This window comes from Procambarus clarkii, chromosome 43 (genome assembly GCF_040958095.1).
Source record: "Procambarus clarkii isolate CNS0578487 chromosome 43, FALCON_Pclarkii_2.0, whole genome shotgun sequence".
NCBI lineage: Eukaryota > Metazoa > Arthropoda > Malacostraca > Decapoda > Cambaridae > Procambarus > Procambarus clarkii.
In genome coordinates, this window is record NC_091192.1 from 28,917,419 (window position 1) to 28,939,220 (window position 21,802).

A 21,802-nucleotide genomic window follows, 5' to 3' on the forward strand; every position below is an offset into this window, starting at 1 on the left:
GGTGGACAGCCCGCCTGCTATCATAACATCGTGTCAGCAAGGTGGACAGCCCGCCTGCTATCATAACATCGTGTCAGCAAGGTGGACAGCCCGCCTGCTATCATAACATCGTGTCAGCAAGGCGGACAGCCCGCCTGCTATCATAACATCGTGTCAGCAAGGTGGACAGCCCGCCTGCTATCATAACATCGTGTCAGCAAGGTGGACAGCCCGCCTGCTATCATAACATCGTGTCAGCAAGGCGGACAGTCCGCCTGCTATCATAACATCGTGTCAGCAAGGTGGACAGCCCGCCTGCTATCATAACATCGTGTCAGCAAGGCGGACAGCCCGCCTGCTATCATAACATCGTGTCAGCAAGGTGGACAGCCCGCCTGCTATCATAACATCGTGTCAGCAAGGCGGACAGCCCGCCTGCTATCATAACATCGTGTCAGCAAGGCGGACAGCCCGCCTGCTATCATAACATCGTGTCAGCAAGGTGGACAGCCCGCCTGCTATCATAACATCGTGTCAGCAAGGCGGACAGTCCGCCTGCTATCATAACATCATGTCAGCAAGGTGGACAGCCCGCCTGCTATCATAACATCGTGTCAGCAAGGTGGACAGCCCGCCTGCTATCATAACATCGTGTCAGCAAGGCGGACAGCCCGCCTGCTATCATAACATCGTGTCAGCAAGGTGGACAGCCCGCCTGCTATCATAACATCGTGTCAGCAAGGTGGACAGCCCGCCTGCTATCATAACATCGTGTCAGCAAGGTGGACAGCCCGCCTGCTATCATAACATCGTGTCAGCAAGGCGGACAGCCCGCCTGCTACCATAACTCTTACTATATTTTCCCTTTCTAAACTTTTCCCTTCACATATTGAGCATAATTAAACGGTGAAAAACCAAGTTAACAGACTTGGGAACAGCTCTGTGAAGTTACTTGGTGTGTGTGTGTGTGTGTGTGAGTGTGTGTGTGTGTGTGTGTGTGTGTGTGTGTACTCACCTAATTGTACTCACCTAATTGTGCTTGCGGGGGTTGAGCTCTGGCTCTTTGGTCCCGCCTCTCAACCGTCAATCAACTGGTGTACAGATTCCTGAGCCTATTGGGCTCTATCATATCTACATTTGAAGCTGTGTATGGAGTGTGTGTGTGTGTGTGTGTGTGTGTGTGTGTGTGTGTGTGTGTGTGTGTGTGTGTGTGTGTGTGTGTGTGTGTGTGTGTGTGTGTTTTAGAACTGGGTTAAGCCCTCTTCACTGTTTCTGCCTGTGTCTGACTGCTTGTCTGCTTGTCTGCGCAGGCTTGTTGGTTGGCCAGCCTGCGCCAACAAGCCTGCTTGCCAGCCTACTGTATAACAGGAGCCTATATCAGGAGCCTATATCAGGAGCTGTGTGTGTGTGACGGAGCATCAACTAACCGTAAACAAGTTCTTATAATTAAGCTTGAACCCAAAAATAACTTGAGATTAAATACTTGAAGGGGATAAATTATGACGTCACTCAGTTGTCGTGACGTCACTCGGGTGGCAGGCCGTGATGTCACTACTCAGTCAATACCATGACGTAGCTACCCACAGTAAAGGCAGCGGTGTCACTATTCAGCAAAGACAGTGACATCATTATTCACAGCAGTGACGTCACTAACAGTTAAGCAAGTGACGTCACAAGGTTAAGGAGCTATTCAAGGAGCTGTGATGTCACTCAGGAGATTTAATAGTGACGTCACCCGCCAGACTAGGCGCTCTATAACATTATACCGGTGTTTATAATGACGCTTGTATATCGTATATAATGTTAAACAAGGTGTATAGTGGGCGGGGTGGGTGTGTACTCACCTAGTTATACTTGGGGGGTTGAGCTCAAGCTCTTTGATCCCGCCTCGCAACCGTCAATCAACTGATGTAGAGGTTCCTGAGCCTACTGGGCTCTATCATATCTACATTTGAAACTGTGCTTCAGCCTCCACCACATCACTGCCTAATGCATTCCACCTGTTAACTACTCTGTCACTTAAAAAGTTCTTTCTAACGTCTTAGTGGCTCATTTGGGTACTCAGTTTCCACCTGTGTCCCCTTGTTCGCGTACCACCAGTGTTAAACAGTTTATTTTTATCTACCCTGTCAATTCCTCTGAGAATTTTGTAAGTATTGATCATGTCTCCTCTTACTCTTCTGTCTTCCAGTGTCGTGAGGTGCATTTCCCGCAGCCTTTCCTCGTAACTCATGCCTCTTAGTTCTGGGACTAGTCTAGTGGCATACCTTTGGACTTTTTCCAGCTTCGTCTTGTGCTTGACAAGGTACGGGCTCCATGCTGGGACCGCATACTCCAGGATTGGTCTTACATATGTGGTGTACAAGGTTCGGAATGATTCCTTACACAGGTTCCTGAACGCTGTTCTGATGTTAGCCAGCCTCGCATACGCCGCTGATGTTATTCTTTTTATATGGGCTTCAGGAGACAGGTTTGGTGTGATATCAACTCCTAGATCTTTCTCTCTGTCCGTTTCGTGAAGTATTTCATCTCCCATTCGGTATCCAGTCTGTGTGTAGCGTGGGTGGGGGTGGGTGTAGCGTGGGCGGAGGTGGGTGTAACGTGGGCGGGGGCGGGTGTAGCGTGGGCGGAGGTGGGTGTAGCGTGGGTTGGGGTGGGTGTAGCGTGGGCGGAGGTGGGTGTAGCGTGGGTTGGGGTGGGTGTAGCGTGGGTTGGGGTGGGTGTAGCGTGGGCGGAGGTGTGTGTAGCGTGGGCGGGGGTGAGTGTAGCGTGGGTGTAATGGGCGGGGCAGGGGCGTGACGGTTGACGGGAGTGATGACACTGAGAGTCCTTGAGGTGGTGGGACCGGGCCCCACCCTACACCCCCCACACACCCCCACCCTACACCCCCACACCGCACCTCTCCTTGCCTGGGAAACACCCACTACACACCTCTGTCTATCTCACCCTTCCCAGGAAACCCACCCACCATACCTGCCTACTACACCCACTCCTACAACACCCGCCCCTACTACACCCACTCCTACAACACCCGCCCCTACTACACCCACTCCTACAACACCCACCCCTACTACACCCACTCCTACAACACCCGCCCCTACTACACCCACTCCTACAACACCCACCCCTACTACACCCACTCCAACAACACCCGCCCCTACTACACCCACTCCTACAACACCCCCCTACTACACCCACTCCTACAACACCCCCTCCTACAACACCCACTCCTACAACACCCCCTACTACACCCACTCCTACAATACCCCCCCACACCCCAAGCACACCCACAACACTCATCCAAAGGAGAAAATTAAACAAATACAGAATGTTACTAAATACTGGGGAGCAACACCAGAGTAAAAATATTAATTTAGACAATAGTGTAAAAGTCTGAAAAAACTCCTCAAGTCTTGAAAAGGACAAGAGTTGGAGAGATCCTCTGGGGAGATCTCTTGGGGAGTGAGAGATCCGGGGTGATCCCTAACCTACAGGACCCAGAGGGAGACAAATGGTATATGAGGAGAAAGACCAAAATGTGGGAGATTTGAAGTTGGTAGTGGTGGTGATGTAACAATCCGCCACGAAACAACATCAGAAAGCCGATAGGAAAGAACACGACAACTGCATCGATAATAACCTTAAGGATAACGGGAAAAAACAGCCACCGTGGCAAAAGGGAACAAAGAGCTAAAAATTCTAATGCTAGGGGATTTTAACCCCAGGGAAAATTGACTGGGAAAATAAGGAACCCTCCTCCTCCATGGGGGATGATGAGACATGGAGAGCAGAACTGCCAGACAAGTCAGACAACAACTTATTAAACCAGCTTATTACAAAACCAAACAAGAGTAAGAGGAGGCGACCCTCCAAGAGTAACAGGGGGCTAGATTCACGAAGCAGTTACGCAAGTACTTACGAACGTGTACATCTTACTTTCCTCAATCTTTGACGGTTTTGGTAACATTTCTTAAACAGTTTATAAGCATGAAAACTTCCCAATCAACTGTTGTTATTGTTATAAACAGCCTCCTGGTGCTTCAGAGCTCATTACCTGTTTAATAATTGTAAACAAACCCGCCAAAGATTGAGGAAAGATGTACACGTTTGTAAGTACTTGCGTAACTGCTTTGTGAATCTGACCCCTGGTCTGTTGTTTCCCCTAAAAAGAGGCTGACGTTGAACCAAATTATCCATGATCTCCCTCAAAAAACATTCTGAAGGGGAATAGATAAGATAGACAAAGGAAAACCTCTTCAGATCGAGAGAGAGAGAGAGAGAGAGAGAGAGAGAGAGAGAGAGAGAGAGAGAGAGAGAGAGAGAGAGAGAGAGAGAGAGAGAGAGAGAGAGAGAGAGAGAGTAGGATAAGAGGACACAGGTGGAAGCTGGGAACTCAAATGAGGTAAAGGGATGGAAGGATATACTCGAATCTCAAGGTATATATATCAAGGATATACTCAAGGTATCCAGTACAACCAGGTATGAACCAGGGTGGTCAACAGGGTGGAAGAAGCTGTGGAAGCCACCTCTATCCACAAATCTAAGGCCACATTCGACGAAGAAGTTGAAGGTCAGATTAGTTCAATTGTAACACAATAGGGTTGAGCAAGGCTAGTGGGCGGGGTATGGGGAGCTACACCTTCACTACCCCATACACACTTAGGTAAGTACCAGCGGCAGGGAGGTGGTTGTACCAGTGGTTGCAGGGTGGTGGTTGTACCAGTGGTTGCAGGGTGGTGGTTGTACCAGTGGTTGCAGGGTGGTGGTTGTACCAGTGGTTGCAGGGTAGTGGTTGTACCAGTGGTTGCAGGGAGGTGGTTGTACCAGTGGTTGCAGGGTGGTGGTTGTACCAGTGGTTGCAGGGAGGTGGTTGTACCAGTGGTTGCAGGGTGGTGGTTGTACCAGTGGTTGCAGGGTGGTGGTTGTACCACCGGCCCCTCCCCCCCTCACCCCCCCCCCCGGTGATGAGGAAGGAAATATGGCACTCATGCTTGACGAGGGCCGCGAGACAGTGCCAGTTTATTACGTAATATCGCCAAGATGACCCCCCCCCCCCCCCCCCGTGCCACCTCCCTCAATGGCATTCTTTCGAAGATACGTCATTTTTCTTCACTCTTTTGCCTGACCCAGAAACGTTAAAACCACGACTGTTTTCACCTAAGACACGTAACTACCTTTTAAGCACCCCCCCCCCCCCACCCCCTAAGCTAAGCTATCAAGAGAAGAACGTCATTATTTCGGTGTTTTTAAATTTTGACTAATGCACTGCCTTTTTAACGGATTATATATAGGTTAGAGGTTGAGGACTCACAGTCTGGTAGATCAGATCAGGTAAGGCATTGGGGGTGTAGCTTATCGGGCTTTTCCTCCTGATTACCAGCGATCAATGTGATGGAAATGTGTGTGTTAATTATTGTTTTGTTAAAGTTTTCCTCTCTCTCACTAACCTGCCATAACCTATCCTAACTATACCTCACTGACACGTCTTAACCTATCCTAACTATGCCTTAACCTATCCTAACTATACCTCACTGACATGTCTTAACCTATCCTAACTATGCCTTAACCTATCCTAACTATGCCTTAACCTATCCTAACTATACCTCACTGACACGTCTTAACCTATCCTAACTATGCCTTAACCTATCCTAACTATACCTCACTGACATGTCTTAACCTATCCTAACTATGCCTTAACCTATCCTAACTATGCCTTAACCTATCCTAACTATACCTCACTGACACGTCTTAACCTATCCTAACTATGCCTTAACCTATCCTAACTATACCTCACTGACATGTCTTAACCTATCCTAACTATGCCTTAACCTATCCTAACTATGCCTTAACCTATCCTAACTATACCTCACTGACACGTCTTAACCTATCCTAACTATGCCTTAACCTATCCTAACTATACCTCACTGACATGTCTTAACCTATCCTAACTATGCCTTAACCTATCCTAACTATACCTCACTGACATGTCTTAACCTATCCTAACTATGCCTTAACCTATCCTAACTATGTCTCACTGACACGTCTTAACCTATCCTAACTATGCCTTAAGCTATCCTAACTATGCCTTAACCTATCCTAACTATGTCTCACTGACACGTCTTAACCTATCCTAACTATGCCTTGACCTATCCTAACTATGCCTTAACCTATCCTGAAACATAGGCATTAAGGAAACCGCAAAATGCGTATAGGTCTATATACGTGACTGCTATAGGCCCATATACGTGACTGCTATAGGTCCATATACGTGGCTGATATAGGTCCATATACGTGGCTGCTATAGGTCCATATACGTGGCTGCTATAGGCCCATATACGTGACTGCTATAGGTCCATATACGTGACTGCTATAGGCCCATATACGTGGCTGCTATAGGCCCATATACGTGGCTGCTATAGGCCCATATACGTGGCTGCTATAGGCCCATATACGTGGCTGCTATAGGCCCATATACGTGGCTGCTATAGGCCCATATACGTGACTGCTATAGGCCCATATACGTGGCTGCTATAGGCCCATATACGTGGCTGCTATATGCCCATATACGTGACTGCTATAGGCCCATATACGTGGGTGCTCATGATCTATATCCACCCAAACTCATTCATATATATATATATATATATATATATATATATATATATATATATATATATATATATATATATATATATATATATATAATATAAATGCGCACTGCATCCAGGGTTCCTGCCCGCCATCTGAGGAGCTGGAGGAAATCGACAACCTATGATAACCATCTTTGTAACCCATATGTAACTCCTTTTTTGTAACAAAGTTCAAATAAAGTAAATATATATGTGTACATACAAAAGAATGGGGGTGGTAGGAGAAGATAATATTAGTGTTCAGTGAGAAACCACAAGGTCTTCTCTGAATACTTTTTATTTTCTTCTCCGAGGCTATGGGTCCCCACATTGGCACCAGAGGTGGTACCCTCACAAAATTTTTATATATATGTATATATATATATATATATATATATATATATATATATATATATATATATATATATATATATATATATATATATATATATATATATATGTCTAACCTACGCTTGAAACAACCCAAGCGATCCCACGCCTATATTATGTTACCCGGCACCTTGTTCCATAAATTAGGAACCTGCATGCTTCCAAACCAGTATTTACCCAGGGCTTATCTAAACTGATCGAATGTGTGTGTGTGTGTGTCCAATGTCTCCAGACTCCAGCTAAACGCCAACTTGCCCGCCGCGTCTACCAACAGTCTTATAAATCAAGTTCTCACGATGGGGGGAAACAGAAAAACTCTTACAACTGTCTTCAGGTAAACCAAAACACCAATTTAAAACACTAAGTTTAGTTTAGTTCATATATTATGCACCCCATACCCATCTTGTGGGCGGTAGTGAAGCACTGAATAATCTTAAATTCTCATTCAGCCCTTCGGCTTTCTCCAAGAAAGCCTGTAGGCTGAAGAATAAGTGGACTTAGGGACTGTCGATTGGACTTAGGAACTCAAGTCGATTGTATACAATCGACTTGAGTTCTAGCGTGCAACGAATCGGAACTCCTTGCAATTCCGTGCATTGGAGGCCTTGCATACCTCCTAAGTTGATTTTGTAATTTGATATGCACCGCGAGCCGGCCACGAGGAGCGCGGACGGCAGTGGTCGGGGATATTGCTCCTTCACGACACATGCACGAGAAAGATGGATTGGGCAGGGGGAGGGGGGGGGAGGGACCGTGGTCACGTCTCCGTGATGGTGCTGGGGGGGGGCACGCCTGGTGCTGGGGGGGGGCACGCCTGGTGCTGGGGGGGGACACGCTTGGTGCTGGGGGGGGGGCACGCTTGGTGCTGGGGGGGGGGCACGCCTGGTGCTGGGGGGGGCACGCTTGGTGCTGGGGGGGGCACGCCTGGTGCTGGGGGGGGCACGCTTGGTGCTGGGGGGGGGCACGCCTGGTGCTGGGGGGGGAGGGGGCACGCCTGCTGGGCACGCCTAGGCATGGGTAAGCCAATCTTCAGCATGGCCCTTCACCCACACTTCCTCTTCGAGAACCTGACCTCTACCTACCTACACTGCCTGAGGGAGGAGACTTCTACTGCTGATGCTTCTCCTCTTGTCCCGTCTCGCCCTTCCGTTCCCTCTCCTCTTCCTCCTCCTGTTGCTCCTCTGGCCCCTTTTCCTTCTGTTGCTCATTCTCCTCCTCCTCCTCCTGCATGTAAACAAAGTCTTCCCTCGACACGAGGAGGTCAAAACGTTGGTCTTCCTCAAAGATCGTATCGTGTCGGAACTCTTATGCCGTCCTCTCAGCTATTATTAAGAAACGGGTCACATATATATTTATTTATTTTTCACGATTTCTATGCACGGGACTCGATAGGTTAGGTGGGTTGCTAGGGTTCGTATACGTCTCTGGTTATGCTAACAAAGGTGTTTTTTTTACGGAGAGACAAATTAAAGAACGGCCTGGGTTGTGTGAATAGTATCCCTGGAAACACAAACCGAAACTGTCTCTATTTTCCGCTTGTTACAACTTGTAATAAAGTTGTTACATCTTGGCTTAACGTGCTTATGACGTATTAGAACGTTGTTACAACTTGCTATATTGGTTGTTATAACTGGTTAGGAGGGCTTAAAACTTGTTCGAACGTTGCACCAACGTCGTAGTTTCGGTGTGTGTTTGGCGGGGTAGTAGTAGTAGTAGTAGTAGTGGTAGTGGTAGTAGTAGTAGCAGTAGTAGCAGTAGTAGTAGTAGTAGTAGTAGTAGTAGTAGTTGTTTACCTCATTCTTTGGTAAAATGCTATGCCCAAGATTACTATCCGAGTGCCGGCGGTGGGGTGGTTCAAATAGCTTAGGCTATCACCTCATTATGTCCGGTCGTGATGGTCAAGTGGATTAAGGTGTCTTGTACATACCAGTTGCGTTGCTCCTGGGAGTATGGGTTCGAGTCACTTCTGGGGTGTGAGTTTTCAGTTGCATATTGTCCTGGGGACCATTCAGGCTTGTTCGCATTTGTGTTCCTCACGTGTGCCCCAAAGAATGAGGTGATTTGGTAAAATGCTATGCCCAAGATTACTATCCGAGTGCCGGCGGTGGGGTGGTTCAAATAGCTTAGGCTATCACCTCATTATGTCCGGTCGTGATGGTCAAGTGGATTAAGGCGTCTTGTACATACCAGTTGCGTTGCTCCTGGGAGTATGGGTTCGAGTCACTTCTGGGGTGTGAGTTTTCAGTTGCATATTGTCCTGGGGACCATTCAGGCTTGTTCGCATATATATATATATATATATATATATATATATATATATATATATATATATATATATATATATATTTATATATATATATATATATATATATATATATATATATATATATATATATATATATATATATATATATATATATATATATATATATCACCGAAAAAGTAAGATTAATAATTCTAACACGAATTTTCTCAATATTTCCTGTTTCTTTTCACTGTCGATGGTAACTGAAAAATCAATTCTCAAAAATTCATTTTTATTTCTAGTCTGACGCAACGCCTGAACGCGTTTCGTAATAACTTCTTACATTTTCAAAGACTTTAGTTTACACACAGAAATGTAACCTGTAAACACACATCCATATTTATTTGGGTGAGTATTTGAGTGAGTCATACTCGCATTTGGGTGAGGTGATATGCTACAAAATTTTTGGGTGAAGTGATTGACATTTACACAAGATAAAACACGAACCAATGGGTATAAAAACATAAGAATGGAAGTAACTGTAGAAGGCCTATTGGCTCATAGCATCAACACTTCCTCTTGATGCTTCTATATTGGTTCGGAGTCTTGAAATGGGTTGTGCATTAATTGGCTGTTGATTGCTGGTGTTGACTTTTTGGTGTGTAGTGCCTCGCAGATGTCAAGCCTACTGCTATCGCTGTATCTATCGATGATTTCTGTGTTGTTTGTTAAGACTTCTCTGGTGATGGTTTGGTTGTGGGAAGAGATTATATGTTCCTTAATGGAGCCCTGTTGCTTAGGCCTTGTTAATCGCCTGGAAAGAGACGTTGTTGTCTTGCCTATATACTGAGTTCTTTGGGGGCTGACAGTCCCCAAGTGGGCATTTGAAGGCATAGACGACGTTGGTTTCCTTCAAGGCGTTATGCTTGGTGTCTGGAGAGTTCTTCTTGAGTAGGTTGGCCGTTTTCTTGGTTTTATTGTAAATCATCAATTGTATTTTCTGATTTTTGTCTGCAGGGATGACGTTCCCATCAACAATATCTTTCAGGACCCTTTCCTCCATTTTATGAGCTGTGGAAAAGAAGTTCCTGTAAAATAGTCTAATAGGGGGTATAGGTGTTGTGTTAGTTGTCTCTTCAGAGGTTGCATGGCTTTTCACTTTCCTTCTTATGATGTCTTCGACGAAACCATTGGAGAAGCCGTTGTTGACTAGGACCTGCCTTACCCTACAGAGTTCTTCATCGACTTGCTTCCATCCTATGGAAGCATGGAAGGACTATTTAGTAATAGTACAAAGTACTATTAAGAAGAGAACAATCCCACCAAAGTAATTTTTGTGCTGGCCAGATGTAGCCATAACTCCCATGAACACCATATTTGGAAGTGACCAGTTGGCAGCATCACCTGCATCCCGAGGGTGGTGGTGGTGGATCCATCTCACTGTTAAGGTTGGAGTATTGCAGCGCCGCTACACCGCGTCCTTGCACCGCGGAGCTCACGCTGTTGAACCTCTGCTTTGAAATACCGACGAGTGATTCAAATTAAAAGCAACGGTCTTATTGAAGGCTTTCTGGGATTAATGAGAATCGGCTTGGATAATCCAGGTGATTGATTGATTGGTGAAGATTAAGCCACCCAAGAGGTGGCACGGACATGAATAACCCGTAAAATTCTGGTGAGTTGTCTTGGACTTATACACTCCCGGTCAGGTAAACCTCCATCAAGCCTAAGTTGGGACACCAAGACCATTAGTCCGCTTCTTTGCCAGGTAAGTCCACTACGGGCTCACCATAGCCCGTGCTACTTGCCCCGCTCCTGTGCCAGATAAGTTACGGGCTCACCATAGCCCGTGCTACTTGCCCCGCTCCTGTGCCAGGTAAGTTACGGGCTCACCATAGCCCGTGCTACTTGCCCCGCTCCTGTGCCAGGTAAGTTACGGGCTCACCATAGCCCGTGCTACTTGCCCCGCTCCTGTGCCAGGTAAGTTACGGGCTCGCCATAGCCCGTGCTACTTGGAACTTGTTCCGAGTAGCTGAATCTATAACAACAACAACAACAGCCAGTAGTCCTCAAGCCCTTACGCATCCACTTGCGAAACCTATGCATCTTTCATCAATCATGGCATCTTTCTTTATACTTATTCAACCCTTTTATCAGCTCCTAAGATGTACAGGTTTCGTCAGTGGTTACGTAAATGGCTGATTGAATCCTGGTTGTTTAGTTAGTCTTTCACAGCATTCCTTGCATCTTAACATAACTAGCAGCATAACTACCTTACCTTGAGGTTACCTTGAGGTTACCTTGAGGTGCTTCCGGGGCTTAGTGTCCCCGCGGCCCGGTCGTCGACCAGGCCTCCTGGTTGCTGGACTGGTCAACCAGGCTGTTGGACGCGGCTGCTCGCAGCCTGACGTATGAGTCACAGCCTGGTTGATCAGGTATCCTTTGGAGGTGCTTATCCAGTTCTCTCTTGAACACTGTGAGGGGGTCGGCCAGTTATGCCCCTTATGTGTAGCGGAAACACAATAGGGGCATAACTTTAGAGTTATGCCCCTTATTGCTGGGGTACATGATGAAACGCCTCCAAAGCATACTTGATCAACCAGGCTATATGATTCATACGTTTCATACTATATGACTATACGATTCATACGTTGGCGTCTAACAGCCAACCAGGCTGTTAGACGCGGCTGCTCGCAGCCTGACGTATGAGGCTGTGACTCATACGTCAGGCTGCGAGCAGCCGCGTCTAACAGCCTGGTTGATCAGTCCAGCAACCAGGAGGCCTGGTCGACGACCGGGCCGCGGGGACACTAAGCCCCGGAAGCACCTCAAGGTAGCCTCAAGGTAGGTAGGCGTCAAATGAACAAATCCACAAGGGCCGTGACGAGGATTCGAACCTGCGTCCGGGAGCATCCCAGACACTGCCTTAATCGACTAAGCTACGACGTCAAGGTACGAGCAGAGGTGCGTGCCAACAGCCTGGTTGACCAGCCCACCAACCACGAGGCCTGGTCAAAGATAATATGTTTATTGTTTGTGATGTGTGTATATGTATGTATTAACACGATGTACTGAACGGGGTGAGAATAGCTTGAGCTACCTCATCCCTTTGTGTGTATTTTACCTCAATAAACTTATTTCAATTTCAATTGGTCAAAGATGTGACCGTGGGAACAGTGACCAACCTCAACCCCTGGTTCTACAACCCAAATGAACCTCGGCTTTACAACCAGTTGATGTCCTCAACCTTGGGTACGAGAGACGTGGGGTGTGTACACATCTGTACCTCGTTCAACCGGTTTCTTGAACTTCCTTCTTTGAACGATGCCAGGAAGCACAACGCAGATATGAACTGCGGAATATTATGAACAAAATAAGACTTTGATAGTTCCCCCCCCCCCCCCCCCCCCCGCCAGCCCAAAAAAAACACGATAATGTTTGGAAAAACACCTGGTTTGGAGAAACTTATTTAATAAAAAAACCTGTTAGGTGCTTCTGCCGCACAATCTGACGCACGCAATCACAGCCTGGTAGATCAAGTTCCTATTTTTTGGGGGGCATTGAAAAATGAACTTGCTGAACCCCTCCAAGGGGAAGTACCTTGATCAACCGGGCTGTGATTTTCTATCCCCAGGGTTGCGTGAAACAGACGATGGAGCGACAGGGCCCGCGGGGATAATGATCCTCGGAACGAGTGTAGGACCGCCTGACCTGAACACCGGTCGGCACAGCATGGTGTGCCAATTTGTATCTGAACGACTGTGAAGAGCGGATGGGGGGGGGGGGGGAGGGGTGATGCGGGGGGGGAGGGGGTCAGAGTAGCCACTGTGCATAGCTACTGGTTTTCTCCCCCCCCCCCTCTCCCCCCTCACCACACCACCTTGCAATGGCAGTTCGGGCATTACCGGTTTTTTCCCCCATTAGAGATGGGAGTCCCCCATCTGTACGTGCATCAGCCCTGTGGTCAGCTGTTGGGACCAGCTGTTGGGACCAGCTGTTGGGCCAGCTGTTGGGCCAGCTGTTGGAGTGGGCTACAGGTGGAGTCTCGTGGACCATCCACTCTCAAGCGTAGGGGTTTTGAAGCGGTTTAAAGAGCCGGGGTTCGAACCCCAGCAACGCCCGCGAATATATCGCGAACGATGCACATTAGTCCGCTTAAGCGTCAAATATTGAAAATACTTCAAAAATGTTACTGAAACACTCGGATTCAGACGCAGTGGTCGACAACGTCAAATTTGCGGTGGAGTGCGACAGGAAGCAGGGTTACGGTAATCCCCCCCCCCCACCCCCACACCCCCCCTTAAACTGGCCCCCCCCCCATTCACCCATTATAGGTCTCTGCCTGCCACTGGACAGGATTGACTAGGGCGTGGCTCCACGGGTCCACACGCCCTGTCCTCCGCCACCTTGGGACACTAAAAACAGGCAAAGCAGAGGCCACTGTACTCCTTTTTATACCAAAATTCAAGAACAGGACAAAGGGGGAGGGGAAGGAGGGGGGAAGGGGGAGGGAAAGGGGGAAGGGGGGGGGGGAAGGATTGGTTGAGGGGTGGACATGTTTTTGCCTCCTGGATGGGTGGGTGAGGTGGATCTTCCCAGTGTCGAAGTTAAAGATGTTCGCAATGCCCCCTGAATACGTCTCGCCTTGCCTAGTTTTGACCTTACGGCGCCAGGAATGATTATTCCTCGAGCCGCCACTTGCGAAACCTATGCATCTTCCGTCAATCAATTGGCGGATTTCAATTACATTTATTCAACAGTTTGTGAGCTCAGAAGGGTACTGTGAGGTTGTTTATAACAAATATAAACAAATTAAAGCGGGTTTTCTTCCTATTGGGGAGTGTTGTACACGCTGCTATGGCGGTGTGTCCACTCACAGGATGAGTGACGCTGCCCAATACTGTCACTATGGCGGTGTGTCCACTCACAGGATGAGTGACGCTGCCCAATACTGTCACTATGGCGGTGTGTCCACTCACAGGATGAGTGACGCTGCCCAATACTGTCACTATGGCGGTGTGTCCACTCACAGGATGAGTGGCGCTGCCCAATACTGTCACTATGGCGGTGTGTCCACTCACAGGATGAGTGGCGCTGCCCAATACTGTCACTATGGCGGTGTGTCCACTCACAGGATGAGTGACGCTGCCCAATACTGTCACTATGGCGGTGTGTCCACTCACAGGATGAGTGACGCTGCCCAATACTGTCACTATGGCGGTGTGTCCACTCACAGGATGAGTGACGCTGCCCAATACTGTCACTATGGCGGTGTGTCCACTCACAGGATGAGTGGCGCTGCCCAATACTGTCACTATGGCGGTGTGTCCACTCACAGGATGAGTGGCGCTGCCCAATACTGTCACTATGGCGGTGTGTCCACTCACAGGATGAGTGGCGCTGCCCAATACTGTCACTATGGCGGTGTGTCCACTCACAGGATGAGTGGCGCTGCCCAATACTGTCACTATGGCGGTGTGTCCACTCACAGGATGAGTGGCGCTGCCCAATACTGTCACTATGGCGGTGTGTCCACTCACAGGATGAGTGGCGCTGCCCAATACTGTCACTATGGCGGTGTGTCCACTCACAGGATGAGTGGCGCTGCCCAATACTGTCACTATGGCGGTGTGTCCACTCACAGGATGAGTGGCGCTGCCCAATACTGTCACTATGGCGGTGTGTCCACTCACAGGATGAGTGGCGCTGCCCAATACTGTCACTATGGCGGTGTGTCCACTCACAGGATGAGTGGCGCTGCCCAATACTGTCACTATGGCGGTGTGTCCACTCACAGGATGAGTGGCGCTGCCCAATACTGTCACTATGGCGGTGTGTCCACTCACAGGATGAGTGGCGCTGCCCAATACTGTCACTATGGCGGTGTGTCCACTCACAGGATGAGTGGTGCTGCCCAATACTGTCACTATGGCGGTGTGTCCACTCACAAGATGAGTGGCGCTGCCCAATACTGTCACTATGGCGGTGTGTCCACTCACAGGATGAGTGGCGCTGCCCAATACTGTCACTATGGCGGTGTGTCCACTCACAGGATGAGTGGCGCTGCCCAATACTGTCACTATGGCGGTGTGTCCACTCACAGGATGAGTGGCGCTGCCCAATACTGTCACTATGGCGGTGTGTCCACTCACAGGATGAGTGGCGCTGCCCAATACTGTCACTATGGCGGTGTGTTCACTCACAGGATGAGTGGCGCTGCCCAATACTGTCACTGTGGCGGTGTGTCCACTCACAGGATGAGTGGCGCTGCCCAATACTGTCACTGTGGCGGTGTGTCCACTCACAGGATGAGTGGCGCTGCCCAATACTGTCACTATGGCGGTGTGTCCACTCACAGGATGAGTGACGCTGCCCAATACTGTCACTATGGTGGTGTGTCCACTCACAGGATGAGTGACGCTGCCCAATACTATCACTATGGCGGTGTGTCCACTCACAGGATGAGTGGTGCTGCCCAATACTGTCACTACGGCGGTGTGTCCACTCACAAGAAGAGTGGCGCTGCCCAATACTATCACTATGGCGGTGTGTCCACTCACAGGATGAGTGGCGCTGCCCAATACTATCACTATGGCGGTGTGTCCACTCACAGGATGAGTGGCGCTGCCCAATACTGTCACTATGGCGGTGTGTCCACTCACAGGATGAGTGGCGCTGCCCAATACTGTCACTATGGCGGTGTGTCCACTCACAGGATGAGTGGCGCTGCCCAATACTATCACTATGGCGGTGTGTCCACTCACAGGATGAGTGGCGCTGCCCAATACTGTCACTATGGCGGTGTGTCCACTCACAGGATGAGTGGCGCTGCCCAATACTGTCACTATGGCGGTGTGTCCACTCACAGGATGAGTGACGCTGCCCAATACTGTCACTATGGCGGTGTGTCCACTCACAGGATGAGTGGCGCTGCCCAATAGTCACTATGGCGGTGTGTCCACTCACAGGATGAGTGGCGCTCCCCAATACTGTCACTACGGCGGTGTGTCCACTCACAGGATGAGTGGCGCTGCCCAATACTGTCACTACGGCGGTGTGTCCACTCACAGGATGAGTGGCGCTGCCCAATACTGTCACTATGGCGGTGTGTCCACTCACAGGATGAGTGACGCTGCCCAATACTGTCACTATGGCGGTGTGTCCACTCACAGGATGAGTGACGCTGCCCAATACTGTCACTATGGCGGTGTGTCCACTCACAGGATGAGTGACGCTGCCCAATACTGTCACTATGGCGGTGTGTCCACTCACAGGATGAGTGACGCTGCCCAATACTGTCACTATGGCGGTGTGTCCACTCACAGGATGAGTGGCGCTGCCCAATACTGTCACTATGGCTGTGTGTCCACTCACAGGATGAGTGGCGCTGCCCAATACTGTCACTATGGCGGTGTGTCCACTCACAGGATGAGTGGCGCTGCCCAATACTGTCACTATGGCGGTGTGTCCTCTCACAGGATGAGTGGCGCTGCCCAATACTGTCACTATGGCGGTGTGTCCTCTCACTGGATGAGTGACGCTGCCCAATACTGTCACTATGGCGGTGTGTCCACTCACAGGATGAGTGGCGCTGCCCAATACTGTCACTATGGCGGTGTGTCCTCTCACAGGATGAGTGGCGCTGCCCAATAAACTCGCCCCTCGGGGCAAAATTTTTAAAAAGTTTAGGTAATTGTTGGGGATTTTTTTGCAGCCTACGCCAAGAAATCATCGCAAGGTCCTCCTAGTTGTGCTTGCGTGTGGGGTTGAGCTTCGGCTTTTTGGTCCCGCCAATTCCCCCTCACTGTCATCCAAACCGATATACAAAACATTAAAGAGGCTTGCAATTACACTGATTTCTTTTCAGCGCTGAAATCCTAGGCTTATGTAATCCCTCACGAGGCAAAAATGAGTGGTCGGTGCTGACGTGAGAACAAGTGCTCACTAAACAGATGTAATTAAATCCACAGAAAAATCCTCCCCCCCCCCCTTCCCCACCAAATACACACCTGTCTAAATTAAAAACCTTTTGCTGGCACTGCCTGAAAATCTGTCCACCCCAACTCCCGTCTTCTACGTCTCTCCCTCCCCCCCCTGCCCAACCACTTGGGCTGTACGGTAGTGCGTCGGTCTCGCTTCATGCAGGTCGGTGTTCAATCCCCGACCGTTCAAGTGGTTGGGCACCATTCCTCTCCCCCGTCCCATCGCAAATCCTTATCCTGACCCCTTCCCAGTGCTATATAGTCGCAGTGGCTTGGCGCTTTCTCCCTGATAGTTTCCTTCCCTTCCCCCCCCCCCCACCTTCCCGTCTCCTGCGTCTCTCCCCCCTCCCCTTCCCCCCTGGGCTGTGAGGTCGTCAACAATGACGTTGGACAATGAGGTTCTTGACGTATCTGTGGTACAATGAGTACAACTAAACGCCTCAATGAGTAATGCTCTGCTCACCACGCGGGGTGGGAGCAATACCTGGAGCTACCTCATCCCTTTTGTGTGTATTTATACCTCAATAAACTTATTTGAATTTGAATTTGAAATGAGTACAACACACCTAGATTGTGTGTGTGTGTGTGCGTGCGTGTGTGTACTCACCTAGTACTCACCTAGTTGTGTCTGCAGGATCGAGCATTGACTCTTGGATCCCGCCTTTCGAGCATCGGTTGTTTACAGCAATGACTCCTGTCCCATTTCCCTATCATACCTGGTTTTAAAATTATGAATAGTATTTGCTTCCACAACCTGTTCCTGAAGTGCATTCCATTTCCCCACTACTCTCACGCTAAAAGAAAACTTCCTAACATCTCTGTGACTCATCTGAGTTTCAAGCTTCCATCCATGTCCCCTCGTTCTGTTACTATTCCGTGTGAACATTTCGTCTATGTCCACTCTGTCAATCCCTCTGAGTATCTTATACGTTCCTATCATGTCCCCCCTCTCCCTTCTTCTTTCTAGTGTCGTAAGGCACAGTTCCCTCAGGCGCTCCTCATACCCCATCCCTCGTAGCTCTGGGACGAGTTGTGTGTGTGTGTGTGTGTGTGACTAGTGGTCACATCTTCTACTGTTACAGCTGTCAGGATTCATCGATCATTTACACAACTGTTTTACGAAACCTGTACATCTTTCCTCATATCATGGCGGCTTGATTTAAATTTATTAAACAGTTTACGAGCTTGGAAACTCCACCACCCAAAGTTATTATTGTCATAAACAACCTCGTACAGCGCGCTTCGGAGCTCATGAACTGCTCAAAATATATGTAAACAAAGTTGCCAGGACAAGATGTACAGGTTTCGTCAGTAGTGGCGAAAATGAATCCTGGTTCCTAGGAGTTGTTCTAACCAAGGCTTGGTTAGGTCCCGTTTTTTGTCAGTCCGTAGACCCGTTTTTTGTCAACCCGTTGCGGATGGCAGAATCCTAGGACTAACTGGAGTATTTCTTAACATCCATATTAACTCGGCGAATCCTTCAAAAAACCGTTAATCACATCAAACAACGGATTCCCCACTACTAACAGCCCTGATCCCCGCGTCTAACAATTCCCCCCCACCACCCCTTACCATGAAAGGATCTGAGGCAGAATACATCGTTAGCGAGGTGTTTGCAAGTTGACTACTTTGGGGGAAGAGCCACACCCAGCCTCTTCACCAGTTTTTCTGTCACTGCTTGGCTGTTCGAGCCCCGGCTACCTGGGCGGCTACCTACCTGGGCGGCTGGCTACCTGGGCGGCTGGCTACCTGGGCGGCTACCTACCTGGGCGGATGCCTACCTGGGCGGATGCCTACCTGGGCGGCTGGCTACCTGGGCGGATGCCTACCTGGGCGGATGCCTACCTGGGCGGCTACCTACCTGGGCGGATGCCTACCTGGGCGGCTGGCTACCTGGGCGGCTGGCTACCTGGGCGGCTACCTACCTGGGCGGATGCCTACCTGGGCGGCTACCTATCTGGGCGGCTGGCTACCTGGGCGGCTGGCTACCTGGGCGGCTACCTACCTGGGCGGATGCCTACCTGGGCGGCTACCTATCTGGGCGGCTGGCTACCTGGGCGGCTACCTACCTGGGCGGCTACCTACCTGGGCGGATGCCTACCTGGGCGGCTGGCTACCTGGGCGGCTACCTACCTGGGCGGCTACCTACCTGGGCGGCTACCTACCTGGGCGGCTACCTACCTGGGCGGCTACCTACCTGGGCGGCTGGCTACCTGGGCGGCTGGCTACCTGGGCGGCTGGCTACCTGGGCGGCTGGCTACCTGGGCGGGGCCGGAGGCTGTGGTGGGAGCCAGCACCAGCCGGTAGGATGAGCAGCGGGCGTGGTCCACCTTACTTAATGAACAGGTCCAGACAGCATACCTGCTCCACACACCACACCTGTGCTCTAAACATGCACATACACACACACACACACACACACACACACACACACACACACACACACACACACACACACACACACACACACACACACACACACACACATTCAAGATTCTGAAGGGAATTGATAGGGTAGATAAAGACAGTCTATTTAACACAAGGGGAACACGCACAAGGGGACACAGGTGGAAACTGAGTGCCCAAATGAGCCACAGAGATATTAGAAAGAACTTTTTTAGTGTCAGAGTGGTTGACAAATGGAATGCATTAGGAAGTGATGTGGTGGAGGCTGACTCCATACACAGTTTCAAGTGTAGATATGACAGAGCCCGATAGGCTCAGGAATCTGTACACCAGTTGATTGACGGTTGAGAGGCGGGACCAAAGAGCCAGAGCTCATCCCCCGCAAACACAACTAGGTGAGTACACACACACTCCATACACAGTTTCAAGTGCAGATATGATAGAGCCCAATAGGCTCAGGAACCTGTACACCTGTTGATTGACCGTTGAGAGGCGGGACCAAAGAGGCAGAGCTCAACCCCCGCAAGCACAATTAGGTGAGTACACACACACACACACACACACACACACACACACACACACACACACACACACACACACACACACACACACACACACACACACACACACACACATACACACACACACACACAAACACACATTGAGTGTGACATTGAGAACTTTAGAGCACGAAATACCACTATAAGACTATAAGTACCCATAAGACAAGGAGTCAGGGAAGGGAGAGCAGACTATAAAGGAGACTACGTGAAAGTAAGAAAGTATCCGGGAAGTGTGTCCTGAGAGGCGGACCTCAGAGGCAAGACGGTCCAGGAAATGATGGACCAATGCTTTTTGCGCTACCGCTCACAGGATGGGTATGGGGTGCACAATAAACTAGCTGCCTTCGGCGGCAACAATCATCAAACTGAAGTGCACAGAGGCCGAAGGGAGAACCATACCACCATTAAGGGATAAAAGCAGGAGGGTATATGAACTGTCTATTGAACCCCGGGTTCAATAGACAGTGCCAGGAAGCAAAATAAAAAAGCAGGAGGAAGTGGGAGAAATACAGAAGGCGAAGGACAGAGGTAAACAGGGTTAGATGCAACAGTGCCAGGAATGACTACATAAACATAAGAAAGATTGGCAGAAAGAAACTATGAAAATGATATTGCCTCCAAAGCAAAGAGACAACCGAAACTCCTACATAACCATTTAAGAAGGGAAAATGACAGTGAATGACCAAGTGACCAGGTTACGAAAAACGGGAGGCCAGTATATAGAAAATGACAAAGAAATTTGTGAGGAGGTCAATGCCAGCTTCCATGGAGTGTTCACTACTGAGTCTGGACATATCCCGGAGCTAGATGAAGAAGCAGCCCTTGAAGAGAAACTTCTAAATATTTAGGTAACAGCAGAGGAAGTAAGAATAGAGCTAGCATCACTGGATGTAGCTAAAGTTACTGGACCTGATAGAGTATCACCATGGATGTTGACCAGACCACACACTAGAAGGTAAAGGGACGAAGACGTTTCGGTCCGTCCTGGACCATTCTCAAGTCGATTGTGACTTGAGAATGGTTATTCGATTGTGAATGGTCATTCACAATCGACTTGAGAATGGTCCAGGACGGACCGAAACGTCGTCGTCCCTTCACCTTCTAGTGTGTGGTCTGGTCAACATACTTTAGCCACGTTATTGTGACTCATCGCCTGCATCACCATGGATGCTAAATGCAGCAGCATTGGCCCTCAGCATACCTCTAGCGCTAATCTTTATTGAGTCCCTTAGAAGGGAACTGTAGTTCTGAGGGACAAGGAATAGGGAACTATAGTTCTGGGGACTACAGAACATCCTTGACTCCTGGATCTGATCCAAGATTCAAGAGTCCAACTACTGGAAGAAGACTAATGTGGTGTCTATCTGCAAGGAGATGGAGAAGAAGCACTTAACTACAGACCAGTATCACTCACGAGCGTCCCTTGCAAAGTACTTGAGAGAATTATAAAGCTAAGACTAGTTGCACACCTAAAAAGAATTGGGTTTGTAAGTAAACAACAACACGGCTTTAGAGAAGAAAAATCATGACTGAAAAAGCTCTTGATATAGAACCACACAAAAGGTTACTATACACACTAGAGAGGCAGGCGGGAGTAGGCGGCAACGC

General features: G+C 49.1%; 2 protein-coding genes across 3 annotated transcripts in view; one reads left to right on the forward strand and one right to left on the reverse strand.

Moving 5' to 3' along the window:
- Positions 1 to 21,802, reverse strand: part of LOC123755896 (Krueppel-like factor 8) — a 292,335-nt gene that overhangs the window by 237,907 nt on the left and 32,626 nt on the right. The gene's annotated exons all lie outside the window — the stretch shown is intronic.
- LOC138349913 (uncharacterized) lies at positions 18,999 to 19,532 on the forward strand. Its single transcript, XM_069299904.1, has one exon. The coding sequence runs from the start codon at positions 18,999 to 19,001 to the stop codon at positions 19,530 to 19,532; it is 534 nt and encodes a 177-aa protein (XP_069156005.1).

Excerpts from the sequence above, each read along its gene's own strand:
- LOC138349913 (XM_069299904.1), top strand. The coding sequence starts at position 18,999 with ATGCCTACCTGGGCGGATGCCTACCTGGGCGGCTGGCTACCTGGGCGG.